The following is a 21,616-nucleotide window of genomic DNA, read 5'->3' on the forward strand; positions in this document are numbered from 1 at the left end:
TTGATCAAGAAAAGAACATACTATTATATATAATCATCGTCGTGATTAGATAGAAATACAAATCCAAACTAGTTAAATTGTTAATGATCCATCTAATGATCAGAATTGATGTCCCTTTCCAAACATTTGGAGAACTAACATGAATTGTACTACATCACATTCAATAATTTATAGCCAAAAGAGAAATATCAGCACTAGAAATTTATTAATCAAGGGTGATGCTACACTTATTTGGTGAGGAAAATTTTGTTTACAACATCCACAGGCAATGCATAAGCTGGATCTATAGCTTTGAGTCCAGGATATTCAAGAAGTGATAGACCTGATTTCACCAAATAACAACGGTCAGTCAAGTAGTATAGATATTACAGCAACTATATATAAACCGAGGGCTCAATCTTACCAGCAACACCAAAATAGGTGTGGAATACATCAACAGCATCATCGGGCCTATCTGAGATTCCACCATTCTCTTTATCCTACATCATTCAAGAATATGGATGGCATCAGATATCTCATAGTTTACACGATAAGTATCAGTTTTCAATGCAAAGAATAACCTGGCAGTCCAAGATGAAGTTTACGACTTTTTCTTGTCAATCCAGTGAACTCTATCGATCATAATCAAACTACTAAGAACCCACCACGAGTAGCATACCTGGAGTTAGGAATGAACGCTAGATGAGAACAATATTCTTTTCAGAATTCGTTGCATAATAAGCTATACACGAGGAAAGAATCGCTCACATCAGGAAGCTTCTCAGGACGCCCATTTAAACCTCCAGATTTTACTTGTCGTTCACATAACCACCATCCAAGGAGGTCCTTGTCAACATGATCTAAATAGCCAGTAATAGCAAGAGCCCCCACACAACAGAAAACTGTAATAACAACAGGCATCATCCACAACTGTTAGTTTTTCACTAGGACCAGACTTTTTTTTATTTTTCAGAAGCAGCAAAAATCCAGTCACACAAACTAATGATCTTGGGCAGGCTGAAAATATGGAATAAGTTACAACTATAAGGATAGTAAAAAAATGAAAGGTCAGCTAATCAAGAGTCAAGTCCGTTAGTATGGCTTCTCCACCAGCAGGCTTTAGACTTGTAAATAAACGGGAGCATGACTTTTGTAAAATGCACAGAATTAAGTCACCGGGTTTACAAATCTGCAGGCATTAATGTTCTCGTTTTATCCAGCAATATAAAGAGTTAATCACTTAGCAAGACAACATGCAATAGCTTCTGTATTCATTTACTTAGTAACTTTGCAAGTATGCGAAACACCTAAGGCATGAAGCATACTTTGTCCGGCATGAGATTCTGCTCCAGGTGTGCATCCAAATCCACCATCTAAATTCTTGCAACTAACAATGTACTCTACAGCTTTTTCTACATTTATTTTATCCAAACGCTTTAGTAATGCGAGGAGCATATTGCAATATAAGAAAACCTGAAAATATGGTAATACTTGTTATTCCAATAAAACAGATAATTTTATAGAAAATTAACAGGCTAAATATGCGACAATTTCCAGCCTACAAATATTAGATGAATAAGAAAGCATACCTGGTATCTATTTCACCCCAAATGTCACCAGAAAATGAGCCATCTTCATTCTGTAGGCTTGCAATATCTAGCTAGTAGGTTAAGTTCTTACTTGGCATTCAATTCTTATTTTGTGTTCAACTATACTAAGGAAGAAATAAACATAAATGAAAAGCAATGGAAAAGGTCATGCATGTAACACTGGGTGCTAATAGATGATAGCTACCACCATCTGGCACAATTAGTTTTAAAGATTTACTCACAGAGCCCAGCCCAACTTCAAGAACTATAATAATATGAATAAATATAATAGTAATAATCTATTATTGAAAGATACAATTGCAACCTTCTCAATATCAAGAACATCTGTCTTGTCAAATAGTGCTAAAACCTGAATAGCACTTAATGTGTAGAGCACGTGAGGATCATGCCCTATATTACCACCAAAACCACCTGCATGAACGAATGCACAATAAGATAATGCGAGTTTATCAGAACAGCACTATTTAACATCTTGAATAAGTAAAAATGTTGTAAAGGACTTGCTGCAAGCAGAACAAAGTGAAGAAATGCACTGTAAAGGGCATATAATTAATGCAAAAACTAAAGCCTGCGTACATACCAGATTCATGCTGACATTGCATGATCCACGGAATAACCTCATCCTGATCCACTGTATCAAGCTTTCCTAAAACATCCAGAGTAGTCAATCCCCAATAGCGCCATTCAATCTCAGGTGCTCCATCACCACAGACGCAAAATCATCCTTTTTCTGTTACAAAAGGGTGCTGATTATTACTAAAAGAATACATCACCACTTGAAGCATCTAGAGGCCTAAGAAACCCTGAATCTTCTTCGTAGTTAGTACTACTACCTCCGTCCCTTAAAAATAAAAAATATTTACATTTTAGTCCATCCCTTAAAAATTGAAACTTTTTAAACTTTCTATTTTAGGAAATGGACCCTATAAATATAATCCACTTACTCTACTTTCACTACTTTTCCCTTCCTCTCTCTCACTTTATCCATTTCTCTCTTCATCACTCTTACTTTACCAATTCATCTCTTTTACTATACCAATTGTGCATTAAAACATGTGCCGTTTAAAAAGTTTCTTTTTTTTCTCCGTCCTCCAAATTTTGACATAGTTTACTATTTCAGTCCCCCCAAATTTTGACACACTTCACTTTTAATGGACTCCATATTTCACTAACTCGTTCATACTCACATTTTATTATAAAACTAATAGTTTAAAAGTAGGACCACGTTCAGCAACTTTCAAGTCGATTTCATTACATTTTTAAACCATGTGTAGGTAAAGCGTGTCAAAATTTGGGGGGCGGAGGGAGTAATATATAAGAAAAGAAAGACAATAAAGAAAAAAAACAGAATGAAGAGGAATGATCTTCCAAGTGTAGCAGGAATATCCAGAAGTAATTATTTCACTCCTAATATTGTTAACAAAAACAGGGGAGTGCCTTATCTTTTTCTTCCTGCTGTTCTTTTATAATCATAAAGATTCATTGTGTAAGAAAAACAAAAATTGATACAATCCACAAACTGACAATGAGGCCTACCTTTTCAATTGATATGATATATTTAATATGCTTTTCAACCACGAGCTCCCCCATTCTGTCATGGATTCAAACAAAGAATTAACAAATTCAAACATAAGCTATAGCAAAGAGAACTCATAAACATAAGATCAAAAAAACAAATTTTCAAAATCGAATATCGTTACTCCAAATCAAGACACGAGTATACAAACACAGGTGCTCAGTTGGAATGAGAATAATGTCGGATTAGCCTTGTGACAAGAAAAAGTAAAAGAGATGCAACAGGGCTGGTGAAGTGAAATTACAAGCAATCTAGATTCCGAAAACGCGATGCCGAAGAGGGCAGGCGGTGAAGGATTTGGGATTTAGGATGGGTTTGGAAATTCAAGTCAAATTTGCAGCTGACTTATTTTAAGAAAAGCAGAGGGGCGATTCTACTAACAATGAATAGTATGGATCAATGAATTGAGATCCAAGTCTTTGATAATGCTCCTATCTAATCGAAAAAAAAAGCGAGAATGCTGGATTTTTTCTTGACATAGGGTAACGTATGAATTAATTAACGGTTTTTTGTTAGATATAGGGTAAAGGTACGAATTAATGTTGGATTTTTGGTGTATTGTACTCACTCAGTCCCGTCCCCATTCGTTAAATATACTTTGACTATGACGCATTTTAAGAAATATGAAGAAATGTTGATTAAAAAGTTAGTGGAATGTGAGACTCATTTTTTTATATTGGTTTTATAATAAAATGTTAATGAATTGAGTTAGTGGAATGTGAGTTATACTTGACTATTTATGGTAAAATGAAATGTGACTCTTATGGACGGACCGAAATAGAAAAGTGTGACTCTTAATCGGGGACGAGGGAGTAAATTTTTATAGGTTACGAGGGTATCGGTATGAGTTAATATCGGATATTTGGTATATTGCAATTTTTGGTAAGATATAGGGTAATGGTATGAATTTTCACATACCTAGGTTTATCCAAATACGGATATACCGAACAACCACACAATGTCACCGCTTCAACACACAATCACTCTAAGGCTCTAAGCTCACAAACCTCACAAAACGAACAAGAACTCTCGAAATCACGGAGAAAACGTCGAGAACTCCTCGACTTAGCATATTGAACCAATGGTTCAATCTAGCGTCGTAATTCACAAGGGATCCGAAGCGGTTACCTATGTCTAGGAGATAACACCAATCTAAAATCACTCAAAACCGGAGATTAGATGGACGGAGAAAATGCCGGAGACAAGAAAGAGAGAGGCGAGAGAAAACCCTAATCGCTCGAGAATAGAGAGAGAGAGAGAGGGAGAGAGATCGAAACGATCGAATACCGAATGAAGTGAATCGGTGAGTGTGAGACCTTTAGTCTCACACAACAAACACAGCCATTCATCCAATGGACAAGAGCCGGTTTGGTCCTCTCACATAACATAGGGCCAAATAAAATCGAGCTCGATCATAAGATAAGTCCAAGTTATCCACATACTCAACCTTGGACCTTATTAGAAAGCGAGGTTGGATCAAATGTTACTTCATTGATCACCTACAAGGCAACAACACATACCAAAGGACCAAGGTCCATTAGCTAAGAGTTTAGGTTGTCTTATGATACCAAAGGACAAGATCCATTAGTTAATAAGGACTTAGTTACCTCAAAACACCGGAGGACCAAAGTGACATGCCCATTTGTCTAAGATATGAAATTGAAGACAATCCAATTGTTATGATTGGTATCTGAAAAACATGTTTCGAGTGGTTTGATCGAATAGAATTACTTGTATACAATACACTCTACAAGCTCTTTTAACCCAAAGTGAAAAGAAGTAATTTTATCACGTGTATTTGCTTATGCATTTATAAGATATTTTCTCAAACATTTAAATGTATAAAAGCAGACAAAGTTTAATTCTTCTACTTAGTAAGTCTGGTTGTAGGTCATTCATAGTAAAGTAACACGGTCGGGTCATGCAATGCTTTGCAAAAGAGAAATAGAATTTCATAACCTAAATAAACTTTAGTTACTTATCTGAAATGTTGTAGTGTGAGTCTACACATGTTTCCTTTTACTTTAAAAAATAAACGAATATTGGGATAAATTAACAATTAACGGAGATAAGTCTTTCGCTATTTTAAAAACGATTTTAGTGACAATCTTTGATATAACATTGAGCATAGATATTTAATAGGCTATTTTTCCTTTTAATTATCATTTTTTGCCATATATTTTAAAATTTGCTTTTAAAAAAATTTTTTTGGGGAAATGGTCATTAAGTTGGGCCCCGCAATGAAGGCATGAAAAGGAAAACATGAAAAAAAGAGGACAAAATGACAAGAAATGGAAAAAAAGTGAAGGAAAAAGGCAAAGAAGACTAAATTTCCCCCTGGGGGATCATTTAACCCCGGAGATATGATTAAACCACTTCCACACATTTTAAGGACGATCTCACTTGCTACACTCGCCTATTTATCCTTTGGGGAGTAAAAAAAAAAAAAGGATAATATCTTTTTTTGGGTATATGTATTAAAAAAACTTTAACTTTCCAAGAATCACTTATCACTTTAGCTTTAGTTTATCTAGTTACTTTTGCTCTAGGGAAAATTTTGATTTCAAACTCAAGGCCCCAAGATCTTTTGTTATTATGGATTGAAGAGGATTTGGTAAAGGTTTTTATTTTCTCTATTTCTTGTTATTAACTTTTAAAATTCTTTGACCTTTCTTACTCTTGTTTTTTTGTAGTTCTTTTATTAAAAACTTATTTCAAGTAGTTATTCTCAGGTGTTTGTGTATTTAATGTGTTTTAAAAAAAATTTGTTCTTTTTTGATTTCCGGGTTTTTGCTTGTTCATTAGTTCTTGTCTTTTTATGTTCTTGTTTAGTTAAAACTTCATTCCAACCTTTTTTTTAAAAAGTTTTCAAACATTTTCTTAGTTAGTTTATATTAAAAAAGTGGGGGAAAGAGTTGAAAATGTTTAAAAAAAATCAGCCATAGTTTTGTGTGTTTTTCGTCCTGGGGTTTCATTTTCGTATGATTTTGCATGAGTTTGATGAGCTCACTTAGTGTTCTTCCACCATGTTTAAGTCATGTTCTTAAGCTTTTTTTATCTTCTTCAATGAGTCCTTAACTTTCAGCTTTTAATTTGGTGTTTTCAATGCATGATTAGGTAGTTTAAGTGTTGATTTTGTGTTTTTCTAGCATTTTTAATTATGTAACAGCCATATAGTCATTTCCTCACTTGCTTTATGTGCGTTTAGTGTAGGATTAGTAGCTAAAATCATCTTTTAGGAGTCAAGTGGAAGAACCATTAATTGTAGTCTTTTATCCGTTGGTTTTACACCTTGATAATAGGGTTTGAGAGACAACTAGTACATGCTTTCTTTTCACTTATGGCAGCCATTTAGCTTAGTTAATCCCTGTACTCAACTTCCTTTTAAATCTGGTTTAGTTTAGCTCTTAGGAGTCAATTAATTTAGCTACTTTTAAGGGTCACTATCCTAGTTTTCTAGCTTTCTTTTTTGGAGCCAACACTTAGTTTATTATCCTTAGCCTTTTAACTTAGTCTCTTTTGATTTTTGGACTTAGGAATGTTCATTGAAGCAACTCGCTCGTTTTCATCTCCGAAATGTTCTTATTTTCGCCAAGTGTTAATTTCTCTCGCCACCGTTTATGCTTCTAGTTTAATTGTTTTCTTTAATTCCATTTTATTTGCTCTTTTAGTTCTCGCATTAGTTTAAGTGTTATTTATATTTCGTAGTTCAGTTCCCACCCCAATTTAGAGCGTGGCGGCATCACCAAAACTTCTAAGTGTGGAAATACATAACGGATGTTACCGTTCCTCATGGGTTCGACACCCTAACTTTCCATATGCTAATTAATACACCCTCCGTCGCTTTAGCAGCCTCGACTCAGTACTTTTGAGCACTTGTTTTGTAAAAATGATGATAAATTAGCATTCCCAATTCCTCTCTCTTACTTTATCATTTATCCACTTTAACTGTTTATCATCATTTTATACAAAAACGAGTGCTCAAAAGTAACTGGGACTGCTAAAGCGGGACGGAGGGAGTAGTATTAGGAAAGTGAAAACTTATAAATCTTGTTGAATAGGAAGGAACACGTGCCTACGACACGCGTGCAAAATCATTTCCTTTCAATATTGGTTATGCACCACTTTGATTTATCAATAGGTGCGAGTTTTTCAAAACCCAAGAATCCTGATATTTTAGGTGGTGATAATCAATGTCTAGAGGGGCTAGTATTGTTATTACAATCAATCTTATGCTTAGATGAGTTTAGTTTGATAATATCCCCAAGATGTGTTTGAAATAAAAATTTATTATTCAAGAAACCCAGCCGGTTGGAATTTATTCCATGAATGATCTAAAATTTCTGTTTTCGTTCTAGTCAAGTCCTTTCGGTTTTGATAAGATTTGCCAACCCAAAAAGTCATAACCTGAGTTCGGAAACGGATTAGAAGGTTTTGTGATCGAGTTTTAAGGATCTCACATGAAGAAGGCACAAGCAATCGTCAATTCTTTGGACAATCAATTCAGTAACCCTAAACCGTAAAATTCATGATTTATTATTTATATTCTTTAAGCATGAATAATTTGTGGTCTAACATGCAATTATGTGTTGACATGTGTCTGATTTATTTATTTGCGAAAGTCTTCCGCTATGCAAAGGGGACAAAACCCCAGCACTAATGACTACTTTCACCAAGCAATCTACCTAAATTGACTTCACATATCTATCAAGTAGTGAAGAAACCTAGCTAGTGACTTCAACTTCACTGCTACAATGCTATCCAAATAAATTTATGAGAAAGAAATTTTTTGTTGATTAAATTTATAGAAATAACATATCCTTCTACATTGTAGACTGATTGGTAAGCATGGTTACAAAAAATGTTTCAATCGGGAGATTGTAGAAGTAAGGTGTCGATATTCTCAACCTAGATAGATGTGGATAATTTCTTGCGAACGGTTGCTAATGTCGATCCGAAGTCACTTCCTCTCTTGGATGACTGGTGACAGTGGAGTGTTGTATAGCATTTAATGGATCACGATTAAGGAAACCCGAATTCGATGGACTGACTTGATTGCTAAAATTAGAGAATTAGAGCTGAAAAATTACAACTCAGTTAGAAACTGGAATTGGGCTAATCGATCTGGCCCGCTAGGCTGCACAAAATAAGATTTATTTATTTATTTTACATTTATCATGTGTCACGCCCTTTCATTCTAATCATTCTTCCACATTTTTTTCCCTTTTTCTCTCTCTCAAAAGTATAAGTCCATATGTAAAAGATGGACGAAAGTTTATAACTATTCCAAACTAAAAAAAACAAATACTACAAATTTTCTATACAAATAAATACTTAAAAATAATTATATTTCATTGTTTTCTTAAGAATTATATAATCGGGCTACAAACTATTATCATGTTTAATTGTTAATAGTAAATTAGATTCTATATTTTCTTTTGAATAATATATACACAACTACATCCTTACCAAAATCACCGTTGAGAAATTTCTTATATTGATGGTTTTTGTTTAAAAACTAGTACTACTACTAAAAGACTTGGCATTTTTACATGACATGATGAGAATGAGGTTTACCTAAACACGTAAAATAACATTGAGAAATTTATCATACGTATATTACATAAACAAACACTTGCAACCGTACATATCTATTTTACTCTCAATTATTGTAGAGTTAGGAAAGAGAAGTTGCTTAATTTTGTTTCTTTAATAACCGATGAAAATGATGTTTATAAGCATTATAGTTAGAGCCAAAATGTGAGAAATATTGAATTATCGAATGTGCTCAAACTAAACGACTGAAAATTTTCAGTTGGGTCAGTGTCTTTTTAATTTAGTTAAGGTCAACTAGTGATGTTTAAAACAATTACTCCATTTGATTTGAATTATGTACTTAAATCGTTGCCAAACATAAAATATAATCTTATCCCTAAATCTTATGCAACACGTATTCTACTCGTCTAATAGTTTCATATCATATAATAGTAGTAATGTCTTTTGTAAAACGTCAGCTGAAGTACAAAATACTATACTTGTTCAATCAAAGTTCAATCAACAAAAATAAATAATTTTCAAATAAAGAAAACCATAAAGTAATTTTAAACTGATAAGAAAGTCAAGTTGAATTGTGCTCATTCTATCATATACAAAGACACACTCTATTTTAGTAACTCAAGTGTTGTTAATTATTCCAAGAGCGAAAATGCATCGTAACTCAAGTTCTATGAGTTAGTATTAAATTTGATCATTATCTCACCAACAACAACTAAAAGTTATAGTAATTTTAAAACTTCTACATCTTGTCCTATATCAACTTGGTGATGATCCTAGCTCATCTATCTAAATATGAATAACCTCCATTTTATAAAGCCGTGGCTTATCTTTAAGAGTGGTCAATTTCTAATATGGTCTCAGAGCAGATCCAAATCGATAACGGATTTTTATCTTTTTTTTAAAAGCTGAGTGACCAATTTCTAATAAATTAAATTACAAAAATCAAAATTAATAAGAGAAGATGAATCAATCACTTAGATGAAAAATACTAAAACAAAAATTCAATACTAATTGAGATAATTAAAATGGAATCAGCAACCAAAACACCAAATAGCGGCAACCGGCATGTATTATAAAATTTTTGTATAAATACGGCCTATAGAATTCTATTTATTTATTTTTAAATAATTTAATAGGACAAGATGCAAATTTTAATAATTGATCTATTTTAATAGCGTAATGATCCATTTGAGTATAACAGTGTTTATAAATGAAAAATATGATGGTAAATTAAAATGAGAAATTGGATATCTCTTTAGTGAGTATTTTTATGTAGCATTATTGTGTGAGAGCCATCCTTATTGGACTGTGTGTACTATGTGTGATTGCATAACAAAATTTGGGTGTGTTTATATCCCAATCCCATCCCCTTCTCTCTCATTTCTGTAGATCTCACTACCGCATGTGAAATTAAAAAGTTCGCGTTTTCCGCATCTGAGCACCTCTCTTTCTCGTGAGTTTTCAATTTCTGTTTCTCGCTATCATACTGTATTTGTTTGATTACACGGATTGCACGCGTGTGTTTACGTATATACGTATTTGTATATGCTCTACTGATCCACTGGTTGAAGTTTATCCGGACGGAATCGTGTTCGATTCAATTTTTGTAGGGGAAAATTGTTTTCCAGGCTCGTCAATGTGCATTCATTCCGTTTTGGGTTGATATTTGGGGATTTGATCGTTTTTAAGTTGATATTGGGGATTTCAATTATTTTGATTTATACAAGGTACTGAGTTGAACTGAATGTTAATAGAAGCCTTAGGTATAGCTTCTAATTGAGCTTTTTCTGTGGACATTGAGCGTTATTTTTGGTTATGTGATGCATATTTTATTCCTTTGAGGATTAGAAACCTAAGCTTTGCTCTTGGTGCTCTAATGATCATGATAGGCGAGTAAATGAGCCGAATAGATATTGAACCTGAGGAAGACAGCAATGATTTGCCACCACGAATGGCAGCGGGTGAGGCTCAGGAACCGAGTCATCTTCGTGGACAAGACAGGGGAGATCAAACTTCCTGGATGGGTCGGAACAAGAGAGAGATACCATGGAAGGTACATATTACTATTTACATCATAATCACATGTCAATTTAGGTGTTAAAAGGGAACTCAGTTAGTGACGATTGCATCTATAATTCTTAATATCGTTGTTTCAAAAGGAAGAAAAAATAAACCAAATTTTATTGTTCTTTACCTTTTCGTGAAAGTCACTGCCATCAGCTCGTAAACTCTCATCTACTAGTACTCTATTATAAACAAAAGCAGTGATTTTGTACAAGTAAAAGCTAACTTACTTGTCCTCTTGCTATTCAGTGTACTTGTAATTTCTTTGACAAGTTATTGATTAAGATTATTATCTAACGACAATTCCTTTTTTTCATATAACATAACTGATCTCAGCTGAGTCAAGCATTAATGATTCAGTAGTTTCCACTTGATCAGTTCTTAAAGATTTCATAGTCTTACATTTAATAGTTCTTCTAATATACTCCTAGAGTGGATCAGAGCAAGTAAATTTTTTCTGCTTTTAAGGTACAAGTAATAATTAAAATAAAAAGAATAAATCCTCATGAATGTGTTGACCAACCATATTATCAATGCCTCTGTTTTCTTTTTTGCAGTGTATTCCGGTCCCTATAGCACTAGCATATCAGAGCTTTGGAGTGGTATATGGAGATCTGAGCACTTCACCACTATATGTATACAGAAGTATATTTTCTGGGATGTCACATCATCATCAGGATACTGATACAATATTTGGGGCATTTTCATTAATCTTTTGGACCTTAACTCTGATTCCATTGCTCAAATATATCATTATTATTCTCAGCGCTGACGATAACGGTGAAGGTCTGCTAAATTGGCAATATTAGGAATTTTGTCGAATTTTTTTTATCAGTCTTGAGAACCTGTTCAATCACCTCAGGTGGGACATTTGCTCTATACTCCCTGCTTTGTCGACACGGAAAATTCAGTCTTCTTCCTAATCAACAAGCAGCTGATGAGGAGCTTTCAGCATACAAATATGGTTCATCGGGACAGTGTACTCCATCTTTAGCACTGAAGAGATCTATAGAGAAGCGCAAAAATTTGCGAACTGTTTTGTTGCTTGTAGTCTTATTGGGTGCTGGCATGGTAATAGGTGATGGTGTAGTTACTCCTGCAATGTCAGGTATTGTGAGTCAAATATATATTGTTGACATTAGTTCATTTAGCAATGACTACCCAAATGGTGGTGAAACCGTGTCTGTTGAACTGCCTTTTCCTTTTTCATTTGGCATCATATATTTAGTTACTTTGGTTGTGAATAATGAATAAGGGGGGCAACTTTCACTTGAGCAATAACTTTGTCCATTTTGTGAGAGCAATATGAAAATTTTATCTTGGATGGGTACTACTAGTTACTAAAGTATCTATGCAGTTGTAAATGGTCGTTCTCCATTGTAAATGAACATCAAACTCACCAAGGTTCACAGTCAGTGGTTATTCTGATATAATGTTTGGCCATGTATGTCCATCATGCATAACACTACTACCTTTATTTCAAGGTTGAATGACATTCCAACCACAGGTTCTCTAGATATGTCATATTATGCTTTGTATTTGTATTAATAATTATCATTATCTTGTTTCTGTTTGTAGTACTGTCAGCAGTATCAGGGCTTCAAGCTGCTCACACAAAGTTGCCCTCAGGTATGTCTAGATATGTAAATTTGTTGGCCTGGAATCTTTCTGATATATATGTACTCGCTCCGTTCTGTTCAAGATGTCCACTTTCTATATTTGAAAATTAAAAATTCATGTTATTTTAATAGATTGAAGAACAATTTTTGAGGGTGTGCTTCAAGAAAAACTATCTTCAAATATTGGAAAACTTGAAACTTTCGAAATTGTTGTCGAGAAATTACGAAAAAAAAATCGGTATCATAGTATTATTTGTGGGAATTTTTTCATTCTTGGGAAAAAACAAACACGTGGCAAAGTTCGTGATATTATTTGTCAATTTTAAAGTTCGTGGGAAAAATCCAACTTTTTAAAAATTTCATAATATGAGATGCCAATATCCTTTTTATAAAGAGAGAAAGAAACATTATGATTTTGTACAACAATTAAACTACGTCGTTTAAGTGAACTGGCGGTCAGATGTAGACATCTCGGTACATTTAGAATTATATTGGGCGATTTTTTTTTTTTTTGGAAATTTACTAGTACATATTAAAAGTTACTAGAAATTTTACTAAAATTATGATAAAAATCTGAATTGGCAAAAAGTTATGAGTATATTTATAAATTTTTGGTGTATTCATTTCGAATATGATATTAGTCTTAAAATCATCAGGGAAAAAATAATAAAATACACAAGATGTAATATTCAATTGGAATTAATTAGTGAATAGTGCTGTCCTTTCCCCCCTTTATATGCGGTAATTAAATCTGTTGCTTGTTGGCTGCAGGCAGGGAAAAATCCCTCTCTCATTAGAATATTCAATCACTTTTTCCACTCTACTTTATCACAAACAACTATTCCACCTAAAACTCCGTGCCACTCAAGAATGTGGCCATCTTAATTGGGACTGAAGGAGTATATATTATATAATTCTATTTCCTTGGTTATATTCTGGTCGTGATCATGGTAAAATCTGTCATCCATAGGTGGTGTGCGGTTAATCTGTTGCGTCATATTGGTTGGACTATTTGCTTTGCAGCACAGTGGCACGCATAAGGTTGGCATCTTGTTTGCCCCGGTAGTTGTCATCTGGTTAATATCAATTTTCGCCATTGGCATGTATAATATCATATGGTGGAACCCAAAAATTGTGATTGCTCTTTCTCCACATTATATCTTCAAATACTTTGCTCAAACCGGTACAGATGGATGGTTTTCACTTGGAGGGGTTCTCTTGTCTATAACAGGTAATAGATTCTACCTGTTGTTCCTTCTTGAATTTTGGTGTTGTTCCTATATGAAGTGGTCTCGTTTGATGGCTTGTGTTTTTAGTAAGGATGGTAAAATCATTTGTAATTGGTGTCGTTTGTGTAACAGGTACTGAAGCTATGTTTGCAGATCTTGGTCATTTCTCTGCAACCTCAATAAGGGTAAATCACTAAATCCACTTTTTCTTAGTTGAAAATGGACTGATATTTCTTATCCATTTCTAAGAATTCGAAAGACACTTTGAAATGGATATTGTCAAATGACGAGGCCGATATGTCAGTGTAGGCTAGTGCAAATACTACACCTATAGTTTGGCGATGTCTTATTGGCATGGTATTTCTAATCCTCAAATACTTGCTCTTCAGAAAGGATGTAAAGGAATTCATAATTCGTTTGATAATGAAAGAAACTATGGTGGGCATACCCTTCCAGCAATCAATAATGTCAAATGTTTTTTGAGTTGAGGGCGTCTTATGCTGTTCAGTTTAGTTTTATCAGTCACATCTTTGTAACCTTATTATGCTAACTGTTGGTGTATTTCCTTTAATTTGGATATATATGTATCTGCAGATGGCATTTATTTTACTAGTGTACCCTTGCTTGGTAGTCCAATATATGGGCCAAGCTGCTTTTCTATCAAAGAACATGGATTCCATTCAAAATAGCTTCTACGATTCAGTTCCTGGTATGCTTGTGCAAAACAACATTATAATTTATTTGATTTTTTGGCTGCTATTGTTTTTGAAGTATTGTTTTTTTGTGCAGATGGTTTATTCTGGCCCGTACTTATTATCGCCACCCTTGCTGCTATTGTTGCTAGTCAGGCTATTATTTCAGCAACATTCTCTATTATTAAGCAATGCAATGCACTCAGTTGCTTCCCGCGTGTGAAGGTTGTTCACACCTCAAAACAAATTGAGGGGCAGATTTATATACCAGAAATCAACTGGATCCTCATGATTCTTACTCTTGCTGTGGCCATTGGCTTCAAAGACACAGACACTATCGGGAATGCGTATGGTATGATAATCAATGTTAAACTTATGTTTTTTGTCATGTTGTCATTGAATGAATATTGTAACATATGTTTGTCTGCAGCTCTATATAATATACACTTTCATGAACACTGACACAAAATGAATACAAGATATTGCTGAAAGCTTTTCTGGAAATAGATGAAATGTTGCTAATTTCAGCACCAAGTGTTTGCTGTAACTCACTAGATAAGATTATTCTTATCAATGCGGTTGCTTATATACTTCAATTTCTGTGTGCCAGGCCTAGCTGTGATGTCAGTGATGTTTATTACGACTTTTCTGATGGCACTTGTCATGATCTTTGTGTGGCAAAGGAGTATAATGGTTGCTGCTTTGTTTCTCATTTCCTTTTGGATCGTTGAAGGTGCATACCTGGGTGCAGCATTGACAAAAGTTCCTCAGGGCGGGTGGGTTTCTCTTGTACTTGCTCTCTTCTTTATGTTCATCATGTTCGTCTGGCACTACGGAACTCGCAAAAAGTACAACTTTGATTTACACAACAAGGTTCCCTTGAAATGGATCCTCGGCCTCGGTCCCAGCCTTGGTATTGTGCGTGTGCCCGGAATAGGCCTTGTATACTCAGAGCTGGCGACAGGAGTGCCTGCAATCTTCTCACACTTTGTAACAAATCTCCCTGCTTTTCACAATGTTCTGGTATTTGTCTGTGTCAAATCTGTTCCAGTGCCTTATGTGGCACCCGAGGAGCGCTTTCTTATTGGACGCATCTGCCCCAGACCATACAGGATGTACCGTTGCATCGTCAGGTATGGATACAAGGACTTGCAGGGAGATGATGGCAACTTTGAGAACCTCCTGATTCAGAGCATAGCAGAGTTTATCCAAATGGAAGCTGTAGAGCCTCAGTTCGCGACACCTGACTCCGTATCGTTCGACGGGAGGATGGCCGTCATAAGTTCCCAAGCATGTTCTTCCTCCAATCTCCTTGTGTCCAATGAAGATGACTTTGATACTCTAAGTACCATGCAGAGCAGCAAATCTTTAACCCTGCAGAGCTTAAGGTCAGGTTATGACGAGGAGAATCCGCAGATCAGGAGGCGGCGCGTGCGATTTCAGGTGCCTGAGAGCGCGGCTATGGATCCGGCAGTCAGGGAGGAGCTTAAAGACTTGATCGATGCAAAAGAGGCTGGTGTTGCATACATAATGGGGCACTCGTACGTGAAGGCGAGGCGGTCGTCTTCGTTTTTGAAGAAACTAGTCGTGGATTTTGGGTATTCGTTTCTGCGTAAGAACTGCAGGGGTCCTTCAGTGGCGCTGCACATTCCTCACATCAGCTTGATCGAAGTAGGCATGATATATCATGTCTGATGAATCTGCATCTGCTGTTCTATTGCTTGTTTTGATTAAGGCTTGTATCTTTGTGAAGTTTATGTGTATATCTTAGGAATTCTGCATTTAAAATGCCTTGCTACTGCTTTAGCTGGAATTTCAGTGCTATTGCTTTAGGTTGATATTATATATGGGCAAATGGACTTTAAAATCACGAACTTGAGCTTAGAGTATTTCCCACAAACTTTAAAGTTGGTTTTGTAATGAAGCTCGAGCTTAGCTTCTTAGCGTATTGTATAGCAATTTACTCTAACTTGGTTTGAACTGAAATTTAACAGATAATTACTTATCAAATGCTTGAATTTTTATTTAAGCACCATCAAGCTCGTTTTCGACCTTCCCTTCCAAAATGGATACCCAAATTTCCAGCAATACATCTATCAATTTCAAAGCTACATTTACCAATATATAAACTCCAGTTACATTTTGAAGCAGGAACGTTGAGATTTCCTCAATACCCCGAGATATATAGTCTCTCATTTAGCATGTAGAGGTTTATTGTAGTACTGCAGCAAGAGCGACGAACAAACAACGCTCACGGAAGAAGCTGCCATGCATGCACTAGCAAGCCATGGAGGGAGACGTATGCCAATTAGAGGGTACAGAACCCCTGCTGCTACCGGCACACCAAGAATGTTGTACCCCAGCGCCCACATGTAGTTGAGACGGATTCTCGACATTGTCTTCCTCGACAGATCTATAGCAGTTACCACGTCCTCCAAATTGCTCTTCATCAGAACGATGTCAGCCGCTTCTATGGCCACATCAGTCCCCGCCCCAATCGCCATACCAACATCAGCTGCTACCAATGCTGGTGAGTCGTTGATCCCATCTCCCACCATTGCCACACTTGCACCTTGCAGCTGTTATACCAGTTTTAGTAGGTTCAACAACCATTTAATAAGATAAAAGTTTAAAGCTAGTAAGTACCTGCAACTCCTTTATCTTGTCTGCTTTTCCAAGAGGATCTGTTTCTGCAAACACCTTGTCGATGCCTACCTGACTGCCTATTGCAGTCGCTGTAGCCCAGTTATCACCTGTAACCATTACACTCGATATATGCATGGACCGCAGATAGGATATGACGAGAGAAGCTTCAGGCTTAACGGGGTCAGTTACAGCAAAACCTCCAGCAATGATTTCTTCAACAGCAACAAGAACGCAAGTCCGAGCAAGATGCTCATTTTCTGAAACATAAGTATCCACTTCGACACCAATTGGTACGTTAAACATTTGCATAAGCCTCCTGTTTCCTACTAGGATTGCTTTTTCTCCAATTTTCCCACTCACGCCAGCTCCCGGGTGCACCTTGAAATCCTTCACCTCAGTTAATTGATCATTCTCGAATCCATGCTTCTGACGTAACAACCTAGCATGTTCCACCACAGCTTTTGCTATTGGATGCTCACTGTTTATCTGAAATCGGAATCACGTATGTTAATATCAACTGAGTCATTAAAGTGATGTTTTGATGAGATATTTTAAAGTTATTGGTCAATAATCATTCACCATAAATCATTCTCTCTGGAGCTCAACTATTTTCAAAGCATCTTTGGGATAATTTTAGAATTAGGTCCGCTTCTAATATAACAAATAAAAATCGAGGTAAAGAAAAGTACTAGTACAAGTAAGAACTGACCTCAGCAGCAATAGTCATGCCACAAAATTCTTCCTGAGAAATTACAGAGAAGAGTTGGAAACTAACTACGGCTGGTTTTCCAACTGTCAGCGTCCCAGTTTTGTCGAAGACAATAGTCTTGATCTGCAATATAAGAGTACGCTTGAGAATTGAGAAACAATATAGCAGTGTTGCTAAAAGGGGGAACATTATCCTCGATGATGAAAGTGACACAAGTACCATCTATTTATTACTGATAGCACACTGGAGCCTATGATTGAGACTCTCATCCATTGTTCAGTAAAAGGAAATAATTAATATGAAACTGAATTTGAAGAATTTGTTCACACATGCAACACACAATTTTTAACTTGGATTTCAGTTTTTTGGATTCGGTTTTCTTGAATCATGCAGTTCGGTTTTCATATTCACAAAATTTTGTTTTTTGGGTCAGGTCAGTTTGGCCAAGAAACTGAATACTCACCCCTAATTCACACAGTGTGTGTTGCATGTGTAGGGTGTGATGGTGTCCAATTTTATAACTATTTGGAATTCCAATTATCTACATTTGATATGAAATTCAAATAGTGGAATTGGGAGGAATTGGAGTTATAATCAATTTCAAATCCAAATATTTTGCGGCACCAAACATTGGATTTAGAATTGAAGGCACCAATTCCATGATACCGAACGGAGCCTCAATGGAATCATAGTATGAGAATGCATATATGTCTCTATTTAATTCAAGTCTCAAGGTATACAAGCTTCAGCACATAAAAAATATAGAAGAGAACCTGCCTTGTGTGCATTTTGAAGGGCATTGCCCCCTTTAATTAAGACACCAAGAGAAGCACCTTTGCCAGTGGCAACCATCACTGCAGTAGGAGTTGCTAATCCCAGGGCACAAGGGCAGGCTATCACCAACACTGAAATAGCAAACTCTAATGCAAACTCAAATGCATCCATAGAAGTGGGTATCCAGCTTCTAGGGTATAACCCAGTTTCTCCAGGAATAAACCATCCCAGCCATGTTAAAAATGCAGCTAAGACAACCTAATCAAAAGAGACACAATGCCATTTCATAATGAACTCACAATATACAAAAGGAATATTTGTGTACGTAATTTTTTTTTATCACATAAAGCCATTTACATCCCATTCTCATTTGGTTAAATCATGATATGTTTTAAGAAATGTCTAGAGCTAGCCATCTAGGAAATGTTTAAGATTATTCATGAAATTTCCTAAGCCAGATATTGAGCATGCATAAAGACTAAACACGTTCTTTCCTTAATGATGAACTCTATATTTTAGAACATTTGAAAGATAAAAGAATTGTAGGAATAAAGTGTAGCACTTACAATGGGAACAAAAACCTTAGCTATCTGATCAGCCAATTTCTGAACAGGTGCCTTTGCCAGTTGAGCAGCTTCAACCAGCTCTACGATTTGTGAAAGTGTTGTTTCTGAACCAACATGAGTGGCCTTAACACGTATATACCCATTTTCATTAACTGTTCCTCCAATTACCTGTAGATGGAATGGTTAATGTTGTCAGACAGTGTCAAGATATCTTGAGAACATGATTTATATTACCTTATCACCAGGTCCTTTAGAAACTGGGAGAGCCTCGCCTGTGATCATGCTTTCATTCACATGACATTGACCATCAATGACAAGTCCATCAACGGGAATTTTTGCACCAGGAACAATCTTTAGTATGTCATTCTTTTCTATAAGTTTTGTATCAATTTCAGTTTCCGAAATGAGATTTCCTGCAGAATCAAGGGTTAAAAGGCAAGCTGTTTCAGGGGCTAGCTCTATCAACTTTGCTAAAGCATCTGACGTCTTCCCCTTTGCCAAAACCTCAAGGTATTTCCCCAAGAGAATGAAAGATATCAACATGGAACTAGTTTCAAAGAAATCCTGGCCCTCAAATGAGTCTGAAGACAATGCTTTTACCATTACATAAATAGAGTAAAAGTATGCAGCGTTGGTACCCAATGCAACAAGAACATCCATATTTGCAGATTTTCGTTTGAGAGCATTGTATGATCCAGCATAAAACCTGATAAGGTGATAAAAACACATAGTCTATTTCTCAGATAATGTGTGCCAACCAGATAAGTAGAGAATTTGAGAAAATTGTTTGAGCGACAAGAAGGCAGATACGAATACCTTTTGCCAATGACAAACTGCACAGGTGTACAAAGGATCCATCTTAACAGCATGCCTATGTTAAGCATATTAAAAACCTTGTACTCAAGCCAATCTCCAGAAGGAGGAAGCATAGGGAGTACCATAGAGGAGACAAATATAGGGACTGAAAATAGGCAACTCCATAAGAATTGATTCCGGTACATCAAGATTTCTTGCTGCCTTTCCATTTCTCCCTCTCTTGGTGGAGTGTACAAAGTTGCTTGATATGTATTGGATCCATCACCAGCTTCCTGAATGCACTGTATCAGAGATCTTGGACCAACAACATTTGGCTCATAACTAATGATCACAATCTGCTGTCCCGGGTCCACTTCAATATGATTTACACCTTCCAGGGACTCAAGCGACCTCTGAATGATGGTAAAATCGTCTGAAGAAGTGATTCCTCCCAATTTTAAGTATAATTTACTCAAATCATTGCCGGAGCTAATGAGCTCAGCCCCAAATCCAGCATCTTCTTCGATTGCTTGAATGATATGATTAGTGTCTGTAATATTTGGGTCAAAATGGATTTTAGCTTCACCAAGAGCTAAGCCAACAACTGCTTTTTTAATTCCATTAACCATTCGTAGAGCGCGCTCTACTGACTCCGAGCAGCTCGTGCATGCCATTCCCTTAATCTTAACCCTGCACATTGCATTATCTTGCTCAGGAAAATCTGCAACTTCAAAACCAGTGTCTTCCACTGCTTCTTTTATCCTTTTTGCCTGAAATGGAGGGTTAAGAAACTAATGAAATTAGTACCAAAATTGAGAAACTTTGCACGAATCTCATAAAGAAGTCAAACCATACAAAAATTCCAACTAACTAATAGTATGACAAAGTGAACAGATAGAAGATGCTGCTTCAAGACGAAAAACAGTTCAGTTGTAACTTCATTTCCTGGTATTTATAAGGCGACTACAATAGCCGACATAGCAATCTTGTTATAGAGCATGCTTGTAGCAATAATGGTTCACCTCTCTTCTTAGCTCCTTCAAAACAAAGCAACTTGTCCTCATTATTTTTACTGAGCAAAATACAATCACTGCCAACATGTTTTCATTTTCACCAAAAGATGTCTATAACCTATCACTTTCTTCTCCAAAATTGCATGAAAAAATCTGTAACTTACATAAACAACTACAGCAACAGGCGTGAATTTTGCAGCTTAAGAGTCCTATCTCATTCCTACCTACACGTAAAAAAAGAAACCTACATAGCTCCCCAAAAAGGACTAGATTTGACTTACAGAGATAATTTCCGGCACATACTTCACGACAGCCCGACCTTGAAGCACGGACACCATCACGCTCTGCACGCCTTCAATTCCTCCAAGTGCGGACTCAATCGAAGCCACACAAGACGCACATGTTATGCCTACAACTTTGAAGACTAGCGTCCTCGTCTTCTCGTTGATAGCAACGACGACGTCGTCTCGATGTTGTAAAAGCGGCGAATTCAGAGCATCTTTCCTGTTCGTTTCCATATTTTATCTTCGCCGAAGGCAACGACCTTTCGTAATTATCTGCAAAACCCAATTTAAACAACGCAGAGAATATTGCTAGTTAAAATCAACCGAGTAAAAGGCTGGGAATATATTCGCACTCAATTATAAGGATTAAAATCGAGCAAAATTTGAAAATTTGGAGGGGCGGCGACGCCGAGAGAGGCAGCGATGCCGTCAATTACCAGAAGTGGGAACGCCGCGCCAGTTGCAAAACTGGTGGCAAATACTAACAATTTTAAAAAGTTGGAG

General features: G+C 36.1%; 2 protein-coding genes and 1 pseudogene across 4 annotated transcripts; 1 reads left to right on the forward strand and 2 right to left on the reverse strand.

Annotated features, from left to right (window-relative positions):
- LOC125190172 lies at nt 1–3,600 on the reverse strand (annotated as a pseudogene).
- A 6,385-nt stretch (nt 3,601–9,985) lies between these two features.
- On the forward strand, nt 9,986–16,195 carry LOC125189219 (potassium transporter 4). Its single transcript, XM_048086504.1, has 10 exons — nt 9,986–10,174; nt 10,611–10,774; nt 11,343–11,571; nt 11,648–11,893; nt 12,364–12,414; nt 13,375–13,635; nt 13,766–13,818; nt 14,228–14,342; nt 14,423–14,677; nt 14,936–16,195. Exons 2-10 carry the CDS (start codon nt 10,619–10,621, stop codon nt 16,018–16,020), a joined length of 2,451 nt encoding a protein of 816 aa, XP_047942461.1. The 5' UTR covers nt 9,986–10,174; nt 10,611–10,618; the 3' UTR covers nt 16,021–16,195.
- A 128-nt stretch (nt 16,196–16,323) lies between these two features.
- LOC125189217 (copper-transporting ATPase HMA4-like) lies at nt 16,324–21,616 on the reverse strand. Of its 3 annotated transcripts, none has more exons than XM_048086502.1 (9): nt 21,550–21,616; nt 21,110–21,385; nt 19,837–20,585; nt 19,255–19,726; nt 19,021–19,188; nt 18,458–18,712; nt 17,681–17,803; nt 16,972–17,457; nt 16,324–16,904 (listed from the first exon to the last, which is right to left on the reverse strand). In XM_048086502.1, exons 2-9 carry the CDS (start codon nt 21,344–21,346, stop codon nt 16,518–16,520), a joined length of 2,877 nt encoding a protein of 958 aa, XP_047942459.1. In that variant the 5' UTR covers nt 21,347–21,385; nt 21,550–21,616; the 3' UTR covers nt 16,324–16,517. The 3 variants fall into 3 exon arrangements, with proteins under 3 accessions (XP_047942459.1, XP_047942460.1, XP_047942458.1); XM_048086503.1 differs by lacking the exon at nt 21,550–21,616 and having other exon boundaries at nt 19,255–19,433; nt 19,659–19,726; nt 21,110–21,474; XM_048086501.1 differs by lacking the exon at nt 21,550–21,616 and having other exon boundaries at nt 21,110–21,475.

The sequence above is a fragment of the Salvia hispanica genome, chromosome 5 (assembly GCF_023119035.1).
Source record: "Salvia hispanica cultivar TCC Black 2014 chromosome 5, UniMelb_Shisp_WGS_1.0, whole genome shotgun sequence".
NCBI classification, from domain to species: domain Eukaryota; kingdom Viridiplantae; phylum Streptophyta; class Magnoliopsida; order Lamiales; family Lamiaceae; genus Salvia; species Salvia hispanica.